The sequence below is a fragment of the Delphinapterus leucas genome, chromosome 5 (genome assembly GCF_059928025.1).
Source record: "Delphinapterus leucas isolate spDelLeu-1000000601 "Yukka" chromosome 5, BTC_Dleu_Yukka2, whole genome shotgun sequence".
NCBI lineage: Eukaryota > Metazoa > Chordata > Mammalia > Artiodactyla > Monodontidae > Delphinapterus > Delphinapterus leucas.
The window spans coordinates 297,501-317,991 of NC_143133.1; the positions used below are offsets into that span (position 1 = coordinate 297,501).

General features: G+C 63.6%; 4 protein-coding genes across 4 annotated transcripts in view; 2 read left to right on the forward strand and 2 right to left on the reverse strand.

Annotated features, from left to right (window-relative positions):
* Window positions 1–4,468, forward strand: part of PDE6B (phosphodiesterase 6B) — a 30,974-nt gene extending 26,506 nt beyond the window's left edge. Inside the window, exons 18-22 of the mRNA XM_022554805.3 lie at window positions 364–427; window positions 729–803; window positions 2,151–2,234; window positions 3,352–3,508; window positions 4,341–4,468. Coding sequence (XP_022410513.1) covers window positions 364–427; window positions 729–803; window positions 2,151–2,234; window positions 3,352–3,508; window positions 4,341–4,402 — 442 coding nt within the window. The 3' untranslated portion in view covers window positions 4,403–4,468. The remainder of the gene's footprint in view (window positions 1–363; window positions 428–728; window positions 804–2,150; window positions 2,235–3,351; window positions 3,509–4,340) is intronic.
* A 1,662-nt stretch (window positions 4,469–6,130) lies between these two features.
* ATP5ME (ATP synthase membrane subunit e) lies at window positions 6,131–7,705 on the reverse strand. The gene is made up of 4 exons (XM_022554833.3): window positions 7,574–7,705; window positions 7,209–7,263; window positions 6,670–6,768; window positions 6,131–6,218 (listed from the first exon to the last, which is right to left on the reverse strand). Exons 1-4 carry the CDS (start codon window positions 7,607–7,609, stop codon window positions 6,193–6,195), a joined length of 216 nt encoding a protein of 71 aa, XP_022410541.1. The 5' UTR covers window positions 7,610–7,705; the 3' UTR covers window positions 6,131–6,192.
* Window positions 7,706–8,335: 630 nt separating this feature from the next.
* SLC49A3 (solute carrier family 49 member 3) lies at window positions 8,336–19,976 on the reverse strand (the record flags this gene model as incomplete). Its single annotated transcript, XM_089911348.1, is given in 17 exon segments — window positions 8,336–15,251; window positions 15,254–15,347; window positions 15,909–16,017; window positions 16,238–16,265; window positions 16,268–16,330; window positions 16,333–16,372; window positions 16,574–16,747; window positions 17,458–17,553; window positions 17,555–17,587; window positions 17,717–17,836; window positions 19,148–19,224; window positions 19,374–19,427; window positions 19,430–19,531; window positions 19,534–19,566; window positions 19,735–19,905; window positions 19,908–19,937; window positions 19,940–19,976. Coding segments are annotated over 17 exon segments (1,461 nt in total), but the record flags the coding sequence as incomplete, so codon positions are not given.
* Window positions 11,656–14,395, forward strand: MYL5 (myosin light chain 5; the record flags this gene model as incomplete). Its single annotated transcript, XM_030760185.2, has 6 exons — window positions 11,656–11,781; window positions 11,928–12,003; window positions 12,808–12,912; window positions 13,322–13,400; window positions 13,906–13,954; window positions 14,300–14,395. Coding segments are annotated over 6 exons (531 nt in total), but the record flags the coding sequence as incomplete, so codon positions are not given.
* Window positions 19,977–20,491: the final 515 nt, after the last annotated feature.

The window sequence follows — 20,491 nt, forward strand, 5'->3', positions numbered from 1 at the left end:
CAGGCCTTGTCCACAATTAAATACCGTGCTCGCTTCATGAGCCTCCGTCCCTTCACCTGCAAAGTGCAGATTCAGAACTGCGTCCAGCCCCAGGCCTGTCCCAGAGGTCCAATTAGGAAGTATGTGTAAATCACCGGTCCCCAAGAAGCACTTGCTGACCTTCCTGTCCCTGGCTGCCTAGGGAGAGGGGCGAGGAGACGGGGAGCGTGGGGGAGGCCTGGAGTGGTGTGCAGGGTAGCACCGTCCACTGCCGGGAGGACACTGGGACTTGGACCTGTGCCTCCACGGTCACCGGGCCTTGCAGAGGTGGAGGGGAAGGGGGGAGGCCAGTGTGGATGTGCCTGGAGCTCCGTCTGCCCACAGGGCCATGATGATGACGGCGTGTGACCTGTCTGCCATCACCAAGCCCTGGGAAGTCCAGAGCAAGGTCAGAGTCACGCAGGGCCCCAGACGTCTTGCCAGTCCTCACGGGGTTGCATCCAGGTGGAGCCTGGGATACGGAAACAGAGCCATTCATCTGCAAGTAGTGCCGAGGGCTGCTGCCCAGCTCTGGGGCCCAGCCAGTGCCGCCATGGTGGAATGGGCTGCCGCACTCCCAACCTGAATAGTAGGGACACCAGAGTCTGGGGTGCAGAAGACCAAGGGCACCGGCCAATCTGACAGGATCTCAGGACAATATCTGACCATCACCGAATCCACAGCACGCCTGCCTTCCGTGTGCCTTTCAGGTCGCTCTGCTGGTGGCAGCTGAGTTCTGGGAACAAGGGGACCTGGAGAGGACGGTTCTGGATCAGCAGCCCATCGTGAGTGTTGCTTCCAGAATCCTCCATATACCCATCACGGTGCTTGGGAGCCTCAGACAGGGGACCCCCGGGTGTCTGGGGTCCTGGGACCTAACTCTCACTTTGTGGGGTCATGTGACATGAATCTGGTGAGAATTTAGCTGGGACCGAATCTGGGTAAATTGCGGAAAAGGCAGGGATTGGGTAAAACTGTGATGCCTGCAGTGATGGAAAGCCGTTGCCGAAGCTGCAGAGCCGGACTGTGGCTCATGACCGAAAGCCTCCACGGGCCCAGGCAGCTCTGCAGTGAGCCCTGCCCGGCCGTGAGCTGCTCCAGGAAGGCCCAGGGCGGGGCAGGCCTGGCCCGTGGGGAGAGAGCTGGTGGCTGGAGTCCAGGGCTCCCCCCGGCTGTGGCTGAGGCTGCAGGGAGGAGGGGGAGAGGAGGCGGGGACCGGGGGGTAGGGCTGTCCAGTACTGGAAGGACCCTGGGGCTTGGACCTGTGCGCACGGTCGCCAGGTCACAGGGGCAGAGGGGAGGGAGGGAGGCCCGTCTGGGCGTGACTGGAACTCAGTCTGCCTTCAGGGCTATAACAATGCCGGGACCTTCAGCTCAGCAATGTGGGGGTCAGGAACCTGTTGCTAGACCGAAGTGGCACCTGCATGGGGACAAGGACACGAGCATTACCCAACAATGGGCAGAAGAGATGGAGAGAGATTTTGTCTCACAAGCCAACTCCAGCCACTGAAGAGCTCTCTGAGCACCGGGCTGGGAAGGCTCTGGGGCCAGGCGCAGGCTGCAGGAAAGGGTGCCCTGACCAACTAGCAAAGTCTATTGGGGGAAGGGCAGGCAGCCTGTCAGTCTCCTCCGGGCCAGGCCTGTAGGGTCCTGCGTGGCTCACTCCAGCACGCCGAGCTCCAGACAGAGGGCAACTCCGAGGAAGGGCCTGCCAGGAGGCAACCGGGGGTGGGGGTGGGGGAGGGGGGGGTCCAGAGTCTGGACACCAAGGACAGCTCCTTCAAGAGCATGGGGGTTTGCCCCCTTGGGAGTCACGGGCCAGGCCTTGGGTCAGCACCATGGATAGCTCAAGGGGGGGGGCAAGCTGGAGGAAGGGGCTCTGCGCTCCACGCCTGGCTGATGTGGCCTGAGCCCAGCGCTGCCTAGGGCAGCTCCCCAGAACGGGGCAGTGGGTCGGAAGGGAAGGGGCGTCCTGGCTTTCCCTTCCAAGGCCAGCTCATCCCCAGGGCGCTGCTCTCTTGTCTCCGTGGACAATTTCACCGAGCCGGGGTGGGGCTGAGTCCTGGGGGCTTGGGGAGGTGTCAGGCACGCCTGCCACCAGGTGCCTCACGGTGTCCCTGCTCCCCCACAAGCCGATGATGGACCGGAACAAGGCGGCCGAGCTCCCCAAACTGCAGGTCGGCTTCATTGACTTTGTGTGCACGTTCGTGTACAAGGTGAGGGGGTGGCCCAGGGCCTGGCTGGGTTTGCAGGGGAGGGGCGGGGGATGGGCGGGGGCGTGCGGGGGGGACGGTGGCTCCCATCCCCCTTGAGTCTGCACTCGGAATCGAAATCCTCAGCGTCACCCCAAGGGGTCCCCTCCCCATCAACCCCCCCAGTTTCTCCCTCCCAGAACGTCCTGTTCACCTCGAGGTCGTACCTCAAATGTCCCTTCCCAAACCCCGTCTAAGGCGCCCCTGCCCAGGGCTGCACGCTGTTTTCAGGGCACTGACTGCAGTATACGTGCAGTGCATTTGTGCAGTGTCTGCACCCTGGGAGGAGGGGTGTCCACTGTCGCCAGCTGGGTGCACGCAGCCCAGCAAACACCCGGGTACAGCCCAGTGACAGTGGACGCATGCCAAGGAGCTGGGACAGGTGCTGTGACATCAGCTCCAGGGACTGGCAAGGGAGGGAGGGGGCAGAGCCCTCCCGACTGACACACACCATGACGCCACAGGCCCCACCCATCTTGGGGGGGGCAGACCCCACACTCCGAGGAGGTTTTCAGGTTGAGTTGAGTGACATCCCTCCTGCCCCACTCCCCACCCCAGCCCCCGAGGTCTCACGCTTCCCTTTACCGAAACACCAGCTCCCTTTTCTGCCCCCGCCAAGGCGGGGCTGTCAGTGCTGGGGAGGGAGGCGGGACCAGGGTGCACATGCCGGTCCTGAGGTGGTCACTGCCGGGGACCACCAGGCACTCCCCTCCCACTGCCTTCCCCACCTTTGTCCACCCACACAGCCTGCGGGCGTTCACACGTGTTCCTGGGCGAGCGTGGGCTCTGTGTGACATGCGATGTGCGTATGAGAGAGGGCGAAGGAGCCCCAAGACCTGCACGTCTGGGTCGCCTTCCCAGCCCCCCTGCCGGGGAAACGTCCCTTCTGTTTTGATGCTTTCTACTCTATTCTTGGGGACCTCGCCCCACAGCTCCTGTTCTAACCTCAAGGACACAAACCCCCACGTCCTTCTCCCTTTTCAGGCCTCTGCTGGGCACGTGGCACCTCCATGCCCCACCCCAGCCCAGCCCTCCCAGGAGCCGCTGGGGCTGTGGCCCGACTTCTCGGTTCCCTTTCCAGGAGTTCTCCCGCTTCCACGAGGAGATCCTGCCCATGTTCGACCGGCTGCAGAACAACAGGAAGGAGTGGAAGACCCTGGCCGACGAGTACGAGGTGAAGGTGAAGGCCCTGGAGGAGGAGCAGAGGAAGGAGGCAGAGAGGACAGCGACCAAAAAAGGTCTGCGCTCCACACCTGCCGCCGCCAAGACCACACAGCCGGGCCTCGGCCTGCGGGGGCGGGCACGAGGCAACAGAGTTCAACCCGGAGAAAAGCCAGCCTTCAGGAGGCCCTGTGGTCGGTGCACCAGGGCTCCTGGCTGCACAGGGCACAGGCGGCCACGTGGGGAGGCCCATCCCACAGGAACAGCCCTGCTGATTCAGTGTAGCTGGCGAGCACGGGGGCGCGCTTGGGGTCCTAGCCGGGGACTCAGGAGGGAAGTAACTGAGTGTTACTTCCTCTATAAAAGGGAGGAAAGCCCCGCTGAAATATCGTGAACTCTTAACAGCTCCTCTGTTCCATAATCAGCCAGCAGTGCCCTCTTAAGGAGCTCAGAAACTCTACCTACGCTCCCACGCCAGCTTCAGGGATAAACAGCAGACGCATAGAAAATGACAGGAAGCGAGCTAGGAGTCAGTGCGCGGTGTCTTTCCCTGCGCTGCTGCACTTGTTCACCTTCACCCTGCACTGCGGGAACGTGGCTCTATTGGAACCACTCAGCGCGCCCCCCAAATCAGAACCTGTGAGCTGCTGCCTTGGTTTTTGCTTGCGCTCTGGGACTTTTGTCGCCATTCCCTGAAACGTCCCGCAGGGGAGGGAACCAATAGAAACAAGCCAGCTTCAGAGAGGCCCAGGCTGGAGTGTCACCAAGGGCTAAACTAGTAACTGCTGGGCTAATCTGGCTTAGGCCAACCAGCCCGTCTCTGCCCTTCCTCCTGCAGGGTGTGTGGAGGGGAGGAGCTTGGCGCACCCGTTTCTCACTCCCCGCTCACCATCCTGTCTTCTCTTGCAGCCGGCACAGAAGTTTGCAACGGCGGCCCGGCACCCCAGTCTTCCACCTGCTGCATCCTGTGAGCCGGTCAGCGGGCCCCCTGCCCCCTCACCCCACTGGGGCTGTGCCTCTAACCACTGGTACAAGAGGTTAAGAAGCCTGAGAAAATAACTGAAGACCATTTTGGATATTTTCAATTTAAGGTTTGTGTGTTTACGAACCAAAGCCAACTATGAATGGTCTGAACACTACAGCCTACCTTACACTCATCCACATTTTGGATGCACAGTAATGCCACCAAGATCTTCAAAAAGGGTCTGTAAACTGTGTGTCTAAAAGCACGGGGTGAATATATTCACACTGCACATGTATCTATGTATATATGGGTAGAGAAATGGATACATAGATGCCAATTCCCATCTGGTCTAGGAAAAAATACATGCACAAAAATTGAGAATAAAATCAAAAGAAAACACACTGCCCTTTTTTTTACTTGGTGGAGGACGCTCATTTGTGACCAACCGCAAAATCCTGCCAGAAAGGTCCAGGCTGTGAGAACAGCAGTGATCAGACGTGAGCTATCTGTGCAAAAATAATCTGTAATGAACGCTGCCCGGGAGCTGCTCTGAACCGCGCTGACGGACCAGCGCCTGTGGTCTGCCCAAGTCCTCCTGCACCACTGAGGTTTCCTTCATGGGAGCAACCACATGCCTCCAAGGACCTAATTAATGGTTCTGAGCCGGGAAGAAAAGCGAGTCAGACCCAAATGGGGTAATGCAAGACTCACGCTTGAAATGGGTCCTAAATTACCTGATAGAAATTAAGGACCTTTAGCTCATAACGTTAGCTCCAAAGCAAATGTTTCCAGATACTGGAAACTCTTCTTGGCTGCAGCCTTGGCCAGAACTGCAAGGCCAAATGAGTTGTTTTAAGGCCGGTTCAAGATGCTGCCCTCTGCCAGCACTCCCGGGGGGGGTGGGGGGTGGGGGGGGATGGACACGCCCCACAAAACCTTCAGCTCACAGTGGCACCTGGTGGTGACAAGGGCCTGTGACTGGGGGCTCCTCCAGGTTCCCAGGGGGACCCAGTGCCAGCTACCCACCAACCTCAGGATACCCCAGGGGGTGTGCACCATCACGCACTCCAGCCTCACCTTAACTGAAAACAGGGCTGTACGCCGCTTCTCACTTTCTCCTCACGTTTGCAGATGAACTCATTTGACAAATAAACTGGGGCTCTAAGCCTAGGCAATCTGCTCCTGGCACAAAACTGGGAACAGCGACTTCTGACACCAGGCCTGGGGATGAAAGCCCACAGCCACCAGGGGTGGAGTCTGCCGTCTGCTCAGGCACAAAGGCCTAAGCCCCCTGAACACCTAGCTGCACCCCAGCCTGGTCCTCAGGAGGCCACATCCCCTCCCTGGGGTCAAGGGGAGAACGTGCAGGAGGGCGATGGAGATCCAGGTCCCAACCGTAAAGGCATCAGGCCATCTCCACCCCCACCATCTGCAAACCCTGCTCCTCCCCTGCCCATCCAAGGGTCTGGGCCAGGCTCGGAGCACAGAAGACCGAGCAGTGCTCACAAGGCCTGGCCAGCTGTGTCTCCGCTACAGACTGCATCCTTTGGCCTCCGCCACAGATACCCCGGAGCAGGCGATGGAGGTTCTGTGCATCCCGCCCGGTTTATGCACTGGTCACTGACTGGTTCTTCTGGAATCCCTCCCCACCCACACCCCACATAACCTGAGAAGGTAGGAACACAACTGCTGAGTCCGAGCCCAGAAACCAAACAACCGAGGACAGTAAAGGGAAGTCAGAGAATCACACAGTACAGGAGGCTTTATTCATCCACACTGCTCCGGGGAAAGGCGGGCTCACTTTAATATGCTGTCCTCTTGGGCTGAAAGATTGGAAGGAAAACAGACGCGCCATTACACACTCGGGCCATCCAAAGGGCCCACTTTCGACGTTTGGCGTTAAACCACCCAGTATCTCACTCCGTGGTGGGCCTGGCTAAGCTCTGCTGCACTCCCGTCCTGGGCCTTCCTCACCCCGCCCGTCCTGACCGCAAGCTGCCGCCGCAGGCAGGGAGAGGTGAGCCTGGTTCTGGTCCTGGGGTGAGCTGAGGGTGGCCAACAGTTCACGCCCCAGGCCTCACTAAAGGGAGTTAGCACCATGCACCCCCAACACCCACACCTGCTCTCCCTCCCACTCCCCCAGAAGAGGACCCAGGGGCCAGCAGGGACCAAGACAGCAGCCCTTCCCCTCCACTGTGGGGCTCATCTGGACCAGCAGCTGTTTCTGGAAATGCGGGTGGAGAACAAATCCACGAGGTTCGGCAACACGAGTACCTTCTGCCAATTCTCTCTCAATGCGCCTCTGCTCATCCTGCTTCTTCTTCTCCTCAGCTGCTATCCTCCTCTCCTCCTCTGCCCGGGGTTTCAGGTAATCTGTTAAAGGAAAGGGAAAGGGAGGGATGATATCAGTGAACTTTTTCACCGACGCACTGAGTGAAAGGAATTCAGTGCACAAGCAAAGTCATCTTCAAGTGTACCGTGAACACCAGAGGTACCTGTTTTACCTAGATATGCGTAAAGGCCTGACACTCCTCAACACAGAGCCCCACCCGGAGGGCAGCTACAGGGTCCCCGCTGCCACCCCGGGCGTCTTGCCGCCCCTCACTCAGGTCTCTGTGCTGCAAGCGGCTGCCCGACCAAACTACACGCCTGCCGCGGCGGCGCTCAAGGGTCCAGCCCGCTCGCGTTTCTGGGTCTGGCGCCTCCCGCCCTGCCCCCTCTCCTGCCCGGCACCCGGGACCCCGCACCGTCGTCGAGAAGCCCCGTGAGCGCCCCGTGGGCTGGGACGGCTTTATACGCCCGTGGTCACTCACCGTAGCGCTTGGCTCCGTAAACCACGCCGAGGAACAAGGCGGAGTAACGGCCGAGCTGCGGGGAAAGGGCGGTCAGGACCGGCGGAGCGGAACCGGGGTCCGGGGGTTTTCTCAGCCCGCGGGGGGTCCCGGGCGCGGGGGACGCGTGCGGGGAAGGAGGGGCTCGCACCCGCGGCGTCTGGGGCCGATGCGGGGGGGCGGGGGAAAATCGCAGCCTCCGGGTCGGGGCGCGGGGGCGGGGCGGGAGAGGGGTGGTTGTCCTGCCGAGCGGAGGCCGGGCCGGAGGTCTCAAGCTCCGCGGAGTCGCTCACGCGCGGGCCTACGCGGAGCCGAGCACCCGGCCGCGGCCGCGAAACCTGGTTCACCTTGATGAGCGGAGAGACCTGCACTGGCGGAACCATCTTGCCCGTGACCTTCGCGCCGGAAGCACAACGCGGACCGAGGAGGACGCTCCAAGGGCCCGAAAAACATTGGAGACGCAGAAGCTCACCCGGGTGGGCGCATGCGCCGTCAGCAGCGAGAAGGCGCCGGAGCCGCCCCCTGGCGGCCGGAGGGAGAACGGCGCGCGCACCCGTTCGCGGAGGGGTGACGTCACCAGGCGCGCGGCTCGCGACTGGCTCCGCATGCGCAGTGGCCCAGGCGGCACGTGCTTGTTCCCCAGAGCGGGTGCGACCCCTCCAGGCACTGACGTTTTCAGACCAGTTTGAGCACACATCGAGGCCCGCACACCACAGGTACAAATATTTGTAAAGTATAAGTCCACATTACAAAGTGCGAAATAGAGTTCTCGCTATCCTCTTTCCCTGGGCTGTCCCGCCCCGCCCACTGCTGCAGGGCGGCCCCAGCCACGCCGAGGCTAGTCCAGGCCCGCAGCAGCCCCAGGCCAGCCCAGAGGACAGCCCAGGAAGGGGCTCGAGGCTCTGGGCAGGGAATCCGGGGTCCGGGTACAAAATGTAACCTGAGTGCAGGCCGGCTCCCAGCAGAGAGGGGTGGCCGTGGCCGGCCCCTCTGGGCTCACAGAGAGGCCAGGCCGACCATGTGGCCTCCGAGTCGCTTCCCAGGACCGCACTGCCTCGGGTGCCCCCTCCTGCCACCCCCACCCCCGGTCCCAGACCCAGCCCCCCGGCAGAGCTAGAGTTTCCTCACCCTAGGAGCCTCTCCAGCAGAAGGGGGCTCAGGTCTTCCTGAGAAGGCCACCCTAGCAGAACCTGCTCCCTGGGTCTCCCCGACTCCGGCCCTCAGGATCATGGAGCCCCAAGCTTCAAGGTTCACATCAGACAGGTCCTCGCTCACTTCTGCTGCCCTCTGTTGGGGAGGCAGGGGTTGCACTGGTGGGGTACTCTGGCCCCCTCAGAGGAGAAGACTGTCTCCCCCAGATCTGTGGTCAGCCCCAGCGAAGACACAGCTGACCAAGACCAGGTGTGCAAAGAGGCCGCCCAGAGATGGGCAGTGGTGGCCAGACAGCCTCCCAACTGAGCCTGCTGTGCTGACACACAGTTCCCATGGCAACGGGGCTTGGGGGTCTGGTGGTAGGACCACCCATGCCTTGGGCCCTGTGCTGCTCCAGGCATAAACTCCCGGAGAACCAGGGGCTCGGGGCTCACAAGCATCCCTGCTCCACTGCTAGGGGAGATCACTTCCGATTCTAAAGAGAATAGAATGCAGGGACAAAAATTCCAGGGCACACAGAATGTGCTCAGTAAATCTGCACCAAGGGGAAGCCCCTCGGCAGCCACCAGGGGCCTGAGCAGACCCTGCTCCGTCTCCATTTGCTGGGGAGTCCTGGCTCTGGGCCTTCCACTGGGAAGCTAGTAAATCACCTGTGCTGTTTCCTGGGCTGGGAGTGGGAACGGCAAGGTGGATCCTACGGGGCAGCTGGGCTCTTTTCTGAACCCTCTGAGGACTCCTGCCTGACACCCGTCCTCTGTGGCCTCTGGGGGGCCTGGGGTGGGGGGAGGGCCTCTTGACCCGCCCCCTCCCCACTCATTCCTTCCCAAGGAAGCTGTAGGCACACATTGACTCCACAAGGCACAAAGTAACCCTCCTCCACCGCCCACATGCTGTGTCAATGCTGAGCACCACCCCTCCACCTCCATCTTGCCCTGGAGCAGCCAGGCAGATGACCTCAGGTGGCAAATGTGTTTTCCCTTCCCTGGATTTTAAAATAAACCAGATTCCTCAGCAACTCCTTTTTCCAGAATCAAAAATAAATTTCTCTGGGGCTGAAGGTGGGGCCAGAGTGCTGGTGGGGGGACCACATACCAGTAGCTTCCACGGTGCCGGGGGGAGTGGCGGCCAGCGGAGGGCACGCACAGGCCCAGGAACACACGCTTACGGAAACCGCCCAGGGAAGACCCCTGAAGCCGGGGAGACCCACATTGGCCCGGAGTCCTTCCTGGGGACTGCAGGGTGGGGTCGGGGCGGGGGCATCCAACCTGGCTCAGGACGCAGGGGCCGCCTGCTGACACCCCTGCACCTGTCAGGGCAGCTGTCCGTGCTGAGTCCCGATATTCTCCCAGGAGCCAGGCTCTGTGGCTATCTTTAGAGCTGTGCTCAGACCGAGGCCGGCGCAGGACACCTCCCCAGGGGCTCAGCTAGCCTCCTCCGGCCCTCCCCAAGCCTGGGCCTCCTGAGCACAGACCCCACGGGCCTACCCCTCTCTCGGTGTGCTGTTCCCCACTCCCACAGCCCAGCCAAGGTCTGTCCCGGCGTCGCACCCAGACCCGCCTGGCTGGGAGTGATGGGGTCCCCGCGCAGCCCAGGCCCAGGTGTCCCACATCGGTCACACGTTAGCCCTCCAGGGGTCCTCCAGACAGAGCCCCCAGGAGCCCCCAGGTCCCTCCAGGCGAGTCACGCATCCCCAGCCAGGTTCCTCAAATGGTGAGCTGGCCCTGGGATCGCGGATGGCAGCACCTCAGCAGCACCACATGACAGAGGGTGTGTGCCCCTCGCCTTCCAGGCGCAGCAGGTGCTGTGTGGCTCGGAGATGTGCCCCTGACGACCCCCACCCAGTGATTGCAGCTCATCCCAACCCCACCCAGACCTGGCCCCGGAGGCTCAGAAAACTTGTTCTCCAGGTATGAAACCACCGTGGAATCCCATCTGCCCACTTCATCCACCCACTGGCCTCCTCCTCCTGTTTGGCCTGCACACCCACCACCCCCACCCCTTCCTGCCACTAACTCTGCACTTCCCCACTATCAAGGACCAGGGCATCTTCTCCCTGGCTTTGTGGTGGACTCCAACATCTGGCACCACCAACGGGCACCTGGGCCAGGTCCCCTCCCCAGACTCTGCCCCTGGGGCCATGCTGTAGCAGGAAGATCTGGCTGAGTGCTGGGCCCAGCCCAGCCCACATGGGCCATCCTCCATCCCAGAAATGTCATCCCCCTCTGAGGGCCAGGCAAGGAGCTCCCTGCCGTGGGGACAGGAGGGCTGGCCCCAGGGCTGGGGTCAGGGCCTGGGACGTCTCTGCCACCAAGGCGGGGAGGCAAGGGCAGACAGACATACTTGGGAAGCGCTTGCTGACTGGCCACCAGAGTCATTCACAGTAACTGTGTGCAGGTCTGGTTCCCGCAGTCCCCAGGCCCTTGACCCATGTGCAGGTCACCCCAGAGATGCACAGAGCACAGACTCCAGGGTAGGGGGCAGGGCGGGAGGTGCCTGGAGGCCGGGGGCCTATTGGGCCAGCAGGATGGGGGCGTCTGACTCACTGCTGGCTGCCAAAGCTCGCTCTGCAGTTGTCCAGTCCCCCGGGTAGCCCTGAGCCTGTCCTTGTAGGGAGTGGCAGCCGGAGTCTGAGCTGTCCTGGGGGACTGGGTAAGAGCTTAAGACGGACGACCTCAGCAGGGAGGGCACAGACCATTGCGTCAGGCAGACCCAGGCATGGTGAGTGTGCTGTGTGTACACACATAAGTGTGTCTGTACCTGATGTGCGTGTGGGACCGTGTGGATGGGTGTGTGTGCACGTGTCACATGCATGAGTGTGTTTTGCCTGATTACGTGTGCACACAAGTTGAGTTTGTGCACATGTGTGAGGGTCTGTGTGTGCTGGGGTTTGGGGGAGATCTGTGCCCTATGAAAGCCCTGGTGACAGCCTGGGGCTGGAAGGTGGGGGTCCTGGCCTTCACCCTAGTGGGATCCCCAGAACAAGCCCTTCCACCTTCTGGCCGCCAGCACGGTTCATTTGCTCCCTGGTCCTCCTGGCTGGACTGCAGACTGAGCAGGGCATAGTTCAGGGTGAACCCTGGGTGCTGTGCTCTGTCAGGGGCCCCCCACGGGTCCCTCTGACCATGCCAAGCACGGGCAGCTGCCCCAGCCCAGGGACACGGGCTTGGGGCCCCCTGGAGCCCCAGATGCCACGGTGCACCCATCCTCTTCATTAAGTCTCCCCAAATGCCTGGCTGCCCCCAAGGAGACCCTCGGGCAGGCTGGGGGACCCTGAACCTTGGTGCTCTCGTCTCAGGCCAGCAGGAAGGCCAAGAAGAAGGAGGGGGGGGCCCTGCGGGCCCAGAGGGCGTCATCCAATGTCTTCTCCAACTTTGAGCAGACCCAGATCCAGGAGTTCAAGGAGGTGAGGCCCTGCTCTTGTACCGGGAACCCCTCCACCCAGAAGCTCATACCTGAGGGGTCCCCTGGGAAGTGTAATGCAGGTGACAAGACCCTCGATCCAGAGCCAGGAAAGGGGGTGCAGCCCAGTGAACCTGGCCTCGGTTCCAGGCGTTCACACTCATGGACCAGAACCGAGACGGCTTCATTGACAAGGAGGACCTGAAGGACATCTACGCCTCCCTGGGTATGTGCCCCGGGGGCAGAACTCCAGCACAGCACCCCGACTCCCCCGCCCTCCGGCTCCAGTCCCAGAGAGCCTCGCTCCGCTCCTGGGCCTTAAAGCCTGACCTGACTTCCCGTGGGCTCTGAGGGGGAGGGGGGCCTCTCCTGGGGAGAAATTCCCCTCTAGTTTGACCAGGGCAGGCAGAGGGCATCACAGGGCGGGTGGTACAACCCAAGCATGGGCGTCCCAGAGCCGGAGATGGTAAAGAGCTCGAGGAAGGCGCTGCTGCCCCTGCGCGGGGGAGGCTGGCACTCCCACCCCCGGCATGGTCAGGAGGCCCAGGAGTGCAGCTGGCAGAGGACACAGAGACCCACCAGAGGCTCGTCCTTCGCAGGCGGCACGGCCCAGCCCGCGGCTCTGCCTCCCTCCCCACCTGGGGACGGCTGTCCTCAGCCTGAGGCGGCCCTGCCCTTGGAGCTGGGCGGGGGGCAGGCTGGTTTCTACCTGGGGGGTGCCCCCTCACACCCAGGTAACAGATCACAGGCCTTCCGGCTTCTCTCCCCCACTCAGTCCACCTCCTGGGGCTGGGGTTTGGGGCTCTGCTGACCCTCAGAACCTGTATCCATCCACCATGCCTGGGCCAAGGGTGCCTGCACTGGCTCACCTCCCTCTCTCTGGTCGCCCCATCCTTGTTCTGGGGTTGCCTGGAGAATGATGGAGGGGGGTGGCCCCGTGGGGCACCTATTCGGACCACAAGGCAGCCAGGGCGGGCGACACTCCTGCCCTGTGACCCCCCCCCCGCCCCACCCCTGACGTCTGCAACAGGCAAAACCAACGTCAAGGAAGAGGAGCTGGACGCCATGCTCAGGGAGGCCTCGGGGCCCATCAACTTCACCATGTTCCTGAACATGTTTGGGGAGAAGCTGAGCGGTGAGTGCGGGCCAGCCCACAGGTCTGCCAGTGCAGCGTGTGCGCTTACGTGGTTCCAGGCACTTAGAGATCCACACGTCTCACATAAAAACCCAAATTTGCAGATCCCTTGAAAAGCCCCAGGACCTGGCATTCTGGGACCCACATCTGTGGGGCCCTGTCAGCCCCCCAGGGTGGGTGAGCTGACAGCCCAGACCCAACTCTTCGCCCACTGATGGGGGCCTCTGTCCCTCACTGAGAACTCGCCCAGCTCTGGGCCTAGCGGGACCCAAGGGACCCCGAGAACAGTACCCCTGGGGTGGGAGCTGAGGGTCTCCCAGGTGCTCAGAGTGGGAAGGCCATTCAGGGCACTGAGTGGGCAAGGGCGTGGACCCCAAGTCGCCCAGGACTCAAGGCCTCCTGTGGGCAGGCACGGATGCCGAGGAGACCATCCTCAACGCATTCAAGATGCTGGACTCCGACGGCAAAGGCAGCATCAACAAGGACTAGTGAGTGTGGCCGCAGGCGCCCAGGCGTCACAGGGTAGGAGGGGTGCCAACCGCCCCACCCCGCTTTCAGGTCCTGATTGGCCTGCCCAGGATCCTGAGTCCCTCAGGGTACCCGAGGGCCGGATCAGCCCTACCCACACGGGGCCAGTGGTCACTGCCTTTCAGTGCCATCACTGGGTCTTTAGCCCCTCTGGGGGCTACTTCAGCCAGGCACCGTGAACGGCCCTATTCGGTGCGCCAGGCACTGTCCCCCAGGGACGTGGGGGTCAGGGAAGGCTCCCTGTGGGCACCCCCCCACCCCACCCCAGTGCCCAGGACTCACCCGGAGCCAGGCTCCCAAGAGGCACCTGCCCTGTGAGCGGGTGGGATTGAAGGGGGGGCACACCCCCCTTGGAGCAGCCCTGTCCCCCCATGTGGACCCGTCACGGGGCTCCCCCGCGGCCACCCCTCCAGTCAGGGCCGTGCCTGCTCCAGAGCAGCCTAATTTGGCCCCTCCTGTCCTCAGCATCAGGCGGCTGCTCGTGTCCCAGGCCGACAAGATGACCGCTGAGGAGGTCTGTCCCCTCACCCCGCCCCACGTCCGTCCCCAAGGCCCTCTGTGAAGCCCAAGCATGGCTCTCGGGGCTCTGGGGGCTCAGGAGGGGGATGTGCCTCAGCCCCCAGAGGCTGCAGCCTTGGGGAGGGTGGGACGCCCGGTGTCCAGGAAGGGAGACACCCGCCCCGGCCCCAACCCTTGCTCTGCAGGGTCTCCCCCCCACTTCCTTCCCCCCAAGCACAGAAACAAGAAAGAGCCTGGAGTCCAGTTCCTGTAATTAATTCACCTGCTGGCTGCGGCCTCGGGGACCCTCCCACTCCCTCCCACCCCTGCCTGGGCCTCACGACCCCCACCAAACTCGCAGGTTGACCAGATGTTCCAGTTCTCCACCATCGACGCTGCAGGCAACCTGGACTACAAGGCACTGAGCTACGTGCTCACCCACGGGGAGGCGGAGTGAGGGGCACCCCTCCCCCAATGGGCCGCGGCCAGTTCAATAAACGCGAACCCACAAACCGGCCTGCGAGTGTCTCTTTCGGGGGGAGAAGGTGCCCCCCTGGGGGTGGGCGTGTCCGTGGGGGTAGGAGGGTCTTCAGGGGGTGGGAGCGTCTGCGTGGGGCCCACCCTCTGCTTCCGGCCCAGCCTGGCCCCACCTGCTCTCCCCACCTGTGCTCGCGCCTGACTGGGGGGCTGCTCATTCAGGGCTCAGCAGAGGTTGAGCATGGCTCTGGGATAGGCTCCTTCAAGGAAGGCCTTCCCCACACCTGTCCACTCCAGACTCAGCCATGCTGGGGCCCTCAGAATCCCCAGCCCACTCAGCGCCCCTCAGCCGTGCCCCCAGGCCAGGCCGGCCTGCCCATACGCAGCCCCTGCCCCAGCCACCCTGGGTCTGGCCTGGCCACTGGAGTGCCCCGCCTGGTCAGCGGCCTCTTGCCTACACAGCGGCAGCTCTCCTTGCTACATCCACAGGGAGTCCCCTGGGCCAGCCTGCCTATGTTCGAGGACCCCGGGCCCCCCGGATGCTGGCACTGTCCCGGCCTCAGGTGTGACTGGTGTAGCCGAGGGGACCAGGGCCTGCCTTTCCTGGCCGCCCCTTCACGGCCCCAGGCCCGCTTCTCATCGCACCAACTGCTCCCCGGCCTCTGGTCCGCTGCAGGGGCCCCGTGACGTCTCGGAGGACTCCCAGGGGGAGGGAGGCGGAGCCAGGATCACCGGCTCCAGGAGGGGCTGCTGGGGCCAGTGGGGGGGCCGCGGCGGGGCCTCGGGGGTGGCTGCCGAGCTTGCCGGGCGCACGTCTTCCTGGACGGAGGGGCTGTGTCGGCCTCGGCCTGCAGGCACCGGTATGGGGTGTACAGGAAGAGCACCCCAAGGCAGCTGAAAAGGACGCACAGGCCGGCCACCAGCAACGTGGACTCCGGGGGGCCGTGGCCCAGCTCTGCCGAGGCTCCCCAAGTGCCAGAGTGCCCCCCGGGTGCAGGGGACCCCGAACCCCACTAACCATGACCTCAGAGTGACCCCGGGGACAGATCCTGTCCCAGCCCCAAGGGGCCCCAAAGGTGGGTTCACAGTCATGAGCCCCAAGGTCACCGCACCGGGTCTGGGGACGAGGGCGTGCAACCATCTCTCTGGTGGCGACCCCACTCCTGTCTCTCACTCTGTCTCCGTCTTTGCCATTCTCACTCGCCGACCCTCCCTGCCTCTCTTTGATCTCATTTCAAAACCAGTCACATGGGGGTTAGAGGTTGAGCTCTCGTAAGGGCCTCAGGGCTGCTCCCACCAGGCTGAGCCTGAGGTTCGGCCTGTTGCCCTCTGACCCCACCCGACCCCCCCAACCCCCGCCGTGGGTGCCCTGCACCCGCCCACCAAGGGCAGCGGAAGTCGCCAAGAGGCGCACGGAGGGGAGATTTCCAGGGCTGGGTGGGGGCCGACCTGCTGGTCTGCGCCCTCGGAGCCCCACAGGCTGCGGCCCTCACCCTTCAGGCCAGCGGGTCCTGGCCGTCCCGGCAGGTGGAGAAGGATAGCTCCACACGGCGCACGGTCAGGGAGGCCAGCAGCGCCATGCTGAGCACACCCTCGGGCTGCCTGCACAGCCACGAGGCCCTCAGCCCTGCCCGGGGCACTGCTTGCTTCCCCGGCACCCGTAGTCATCCCGAGGGCAGGGCGCTGCTCTGGTCACCGTGGGCCCTGCGGCCAGCCCAGGCCAGCACACGGCAGGCGCTCAGGTCACCTGCTGTGTGGCCTTGGGTGGGGTGAGGGGAGGCTCTCTGGGTCCCCAGGGAAGCATTGGGGGATGGGCACTCACCCCAGCACGAGGACCAGGCCCGCGGCCCACCCTCACCCACAGGGAAAGAGCGCTCGACAGCCAGCTGCACGGCGACAGGCGCCGCTGAGAAGCAAAGAGCCCAAGCAGCGAGCAGGTGGCGGCCAGCTGGGGCCCCTGGGGGCAGTGAGCTGCACAGACGGATGCGGCAGGAGTCAGAAGTCAGACGTGCCACGGCCCTAGACGCCCAGACCCAGCCAGGCCCTGCACCGGGGGGCAGGGCAGTGCCCAGGGTCAGAGTGGGTCTGGATGTCCGTTACGGCTGACCTGCCAACTCCCCCACCCCGGGGCACCCCACTTTGACTCGTGCAAGGTGGCCTCGGCTCAGAGGACTCTCACCAGGGCAAAGGCCATGCAGACCAGAGATGTCAGGCAGAGGCCGATCCTGACAGCTCCAGTGAAATGCTTGGTCTGGTCCACGTACAGGCCAAGAGGCAGCGCCCCCAAGACCCCAAACGCAATGAAGAGAGCCCCGCAGAGGCCTACAAATTCCTGGAGGAGGAGAGGAGGCGGGGGCACCCTGTCATCTGGGCCCCAGGAGGAGGCCCTCACCCTTAGGATGTATGCCGTCACCGGGGAGCCCACGGCAGGGTCACTGAACGGAGCCTGAGGCCCAGGCAGGATGGCACGGAAGGCTTGGCTGCATCATTGGCTGGGGGAAGAGGTGTCCTCCCCTGGAGGTGCCATTTCCCTGCCCTACCCCCAGCCAGGAACTCAACAATTGCTAGAGAAAGGGCCTGCCTACTGCAGACACCCCTCAGTGCCGGTCACCCCTGAAAAACTGGGAACACGAGAGGCCTGAACCCCACACCCAGGGCTGACGCAGACAGTGGAGGGCGCGGCCAGAGGTGCTCTGAGCGGAGCAAGGCCCCCTCCTCTGCAGCTCCAATATCAGCGGGTCCCCCAGGGCTGGGGTGGCTGGGGCATGGTGGAAAGCGCCACACGAAATCCCAGTGGAACACACTTGGGCTCTGTCAGCACCCCCTCCCCACGGCCACCACCCTGCTGTCTGCAGACACAAATTTTCACACAGCATCTCAGTAGCACCCACATCACCCCGTCCAGGTGTGGAAACCCAGCGCCTGGGGAGGTCGTGGGCCATTCCACAGCCACCAGCGGGAAAGCAGCGGCGGAAGAGAGCCTGTGGGGTGACAGGCCCCCAAAGCTCTGTCCTGCCGTGGGGCCCCCAGGGCAGGGCCGGCACCCATGCTGGAGTGTCCGTTCACGCAGAGGATCTGCTCCAGGAGGGACGAGAAGCTGGAGAAGATGCCAACGCTGCCCCCAAAGCACGCGGCCAGGGGCCAGGATGATGTAGGCCTTGTTCCCTGCGAGCTAAAGGGGAGGGGCTGCTCAGCCCAGGAGCTCCAGCAGCACAGCCAGAGGCTCCCCGGGGCAGCCCCGCCCCCTTCCCCTCCTGGGATCCCCCGCCCCGGGATCCCACAGCACACACGCGGCACTGACCAGCTCCAGCCCTGCTAGGAACTTCTGTGCAGTGGAGTGGACAGCCCCCGCGGAGGGCGGGGCGGGGGCTTGCTCTCCCAGACGCAAGCAGGGGCCAGCAGGGATGATGTAGATGCCCAGCTGCCAGGAGGGTATGCACGAGTGCACATGCGTGCGGGTGCCTCACGCCCGCTGCTCCAGGCTCCTTGCTGGCCACCCCCACAGGTCATCCCCAGGTGGACGTCGGCAAGCCCCAGGGCTGTGCTGGGGCTGCTCTGCTTTGCTGCATTTGGAAACCCAGCTTTCAAAATACCACCCAAAGATGACCGCAACAGCGACAGCCTCAGCTCAGTGCTCTCCGGGAGCTCCATCCAGCGGCCACCTGGAACCCCTTCCCACCTCTGTGAATGACCCCAACACTCGCCCAGCTGGAAGCCCCTCTCACCTCGGCGCACCTCCAACCCCCCAGCCCTAAGCCTGCCCCACTGCCCCACCCGATCAAAGCCCTGGCTCTCTCCCTGGACACTCGGCACACCCTTGGCTCTCCGAGTCATTCTGGACCAGGTGGAGTCACTCTCCCCTCAGACGCCCCCGAGGTGTCCATCATGCCAGTGCTTTGCACCTGGGCTGACCCTTCCCGCCACCCTCCCCTTGCTCAGTGGACACACTGGCCTCTGGCTGCAGGCCCCACCCCTCAGCCTCACGTCCACCTCAGAGTCTGCTGGTCCCTCATCTCCCTCCCTCGCCCCCCACATCTCCCTCCCTCACCCCCCACATCTCCCTCCCTCGCCCCCCACATCTCCCTCCATCACCCCCCACATCTCCCTCCATCGCCCCCCTCATCTCCCTCCCTCGTCCCCCACATCTCCCTCCCTCACCCCCTCATCTCCCTCCATCGCCCCCCACATCTCCCTCCCTCGCCCCCCTCATTTCCCTCCATTGCCCCCCACATCTCCCTCCCTCGCCCCCCTCATCTCCCTCCATCGCCCCCCACATCTCCCTCCCTCGCCCCCCTCATCTCCCTCCCTCGCCCCCCACAAACGCTTCCTTCTGCTCCAGCCGGCCTCTCGCCTCTCCGGAGCTGTCTCCCCGCCAAGGAAACCGCCGAACATCCCAGTCCCTGGAGCTGTGCCTGATGCTGGGAAGGTGCCCAGTACTTGCACACTTGCACATGAGGAAACCCCACATGCATGGAGTGCAACCCATGTGTGACCACAGACGGTGGCAAGTGCACACTCACACAGACAGGTGTGGACGCACGAGCCTGCCACTACGGCACTCATGTGCACACACAGCCCATAAACATACACACACACGCAAACACGTAGCCATTCATGCACACCGACACACTCTACACCATACACACGGGTACACACACATGCACACAAACACATGTACATGTGCATGCATGCACACACACACTCACGTGCGCGCACTCCTGAGCTCCCTCACCATCAAGGGGATGTCCTCCTCCTTCTTCACCAGGGTGGGAGACAGCGGGTTGGCCACCAGGATGCCCAGGGGGTTTGCTGAATGGACGGGGACATATGTCAGCTCAGAGCGGCAGGCTGGTCCCCAGCCCCCAGGAGGAGTCCCCACCCTCCAAGAGCGGGGAGCGCAGAAGTGCTGGGCCACGCGCTAAGCAAGCGGGGACGTCGGCCTCACCCCCGGGACTCACACACGGTGCCGATCGTGTTGGCTGTGGCTCTGTGGTACTCGGGAAACCACAGGCGGCCAGCTTGGCTGGAGAGATGACCAGGGTCTGGGCGAGGGCACAGAGGCTCTGCCCACCCGTGAGGAAAGCAAATGGGTCCTGGCGGCTGGTGGTCATGCAGCAAAGTTCAGCCACGCACATAGGACGGTCGGCAGGGCTGGGGTCAGAAGAGCTGCCCACCAGCCCAGACTCCCCCTTCCAGCACCCCAACCTCCACCCACCATGCAATGGCTGGGGACCCGGATCTAGGGAGGAGGTGATGGCTCTCGAGCCCACATTTGGGGACCCCGCCCATCCCAGAGCGGGCCCCGGTGTGGGGTCCGACTCACCACCCAGCGGAGCCCAGCAGAGTCCAGAACCCAGATGGCCACCACGCCGAATGGGATGGACACCACCAGGTAGGCCAGTGAGAGCCAGTTGATCTGCTCGGTGGAGAGGAGGAAGTGCCGGCTGACCGTGTCGGTCACGGGTGCGAAGCTGGGCCACAGCTGCGGACACAGGCCGGCACCAGCCCAGGAGGCACTACCGACACCACGACTGCCTGCTGTCCTGCGCGTGGCTGGCTGGTCTGCGGGAGGAAAAGGCCCAGTGGTCCTGTCAGGGCCAGGTTTTCTCCCGGTCACGCCAGAGGGAAGGCACGGAGTGGGGGCTCAGCCAGCACGCCCGGGCCACAGACCAGCAGCGTCTCTGCAGGCGTGGTCCCGGGGGCAGACAGAGGCCACAACCTGGCTGGAGCCTGCAGGACAGCAAGTCCGCCCCAGGACTGACCCTCCAAGGAGAAGGCCCAAGGGCTGTCAGCAGAAGAGCGGTGGCCAACGTGCGGGGGCGGGAGGGGGCACCTAGACTGGGTGCGGCCAGAGCTGGAGCACGGGAGAGGGCCCCCGCCCCAGCCACGTGCATGCGTAGTTTGCCCAGATGGGCCAGGCAGAGGAGCGCACTGGGGGCCACTCAGCGGACACTCAGTGCCTGTGGGGGACACCCAGGTGGACAAGGGCTTATGCAGGAGGGAGGGGGAGGCAGGCCCGGCTTGGCCCAGAGATGAAGGTGTCGCAAAACAAGCCCGTGAGCGCTCCAGCTCGGCG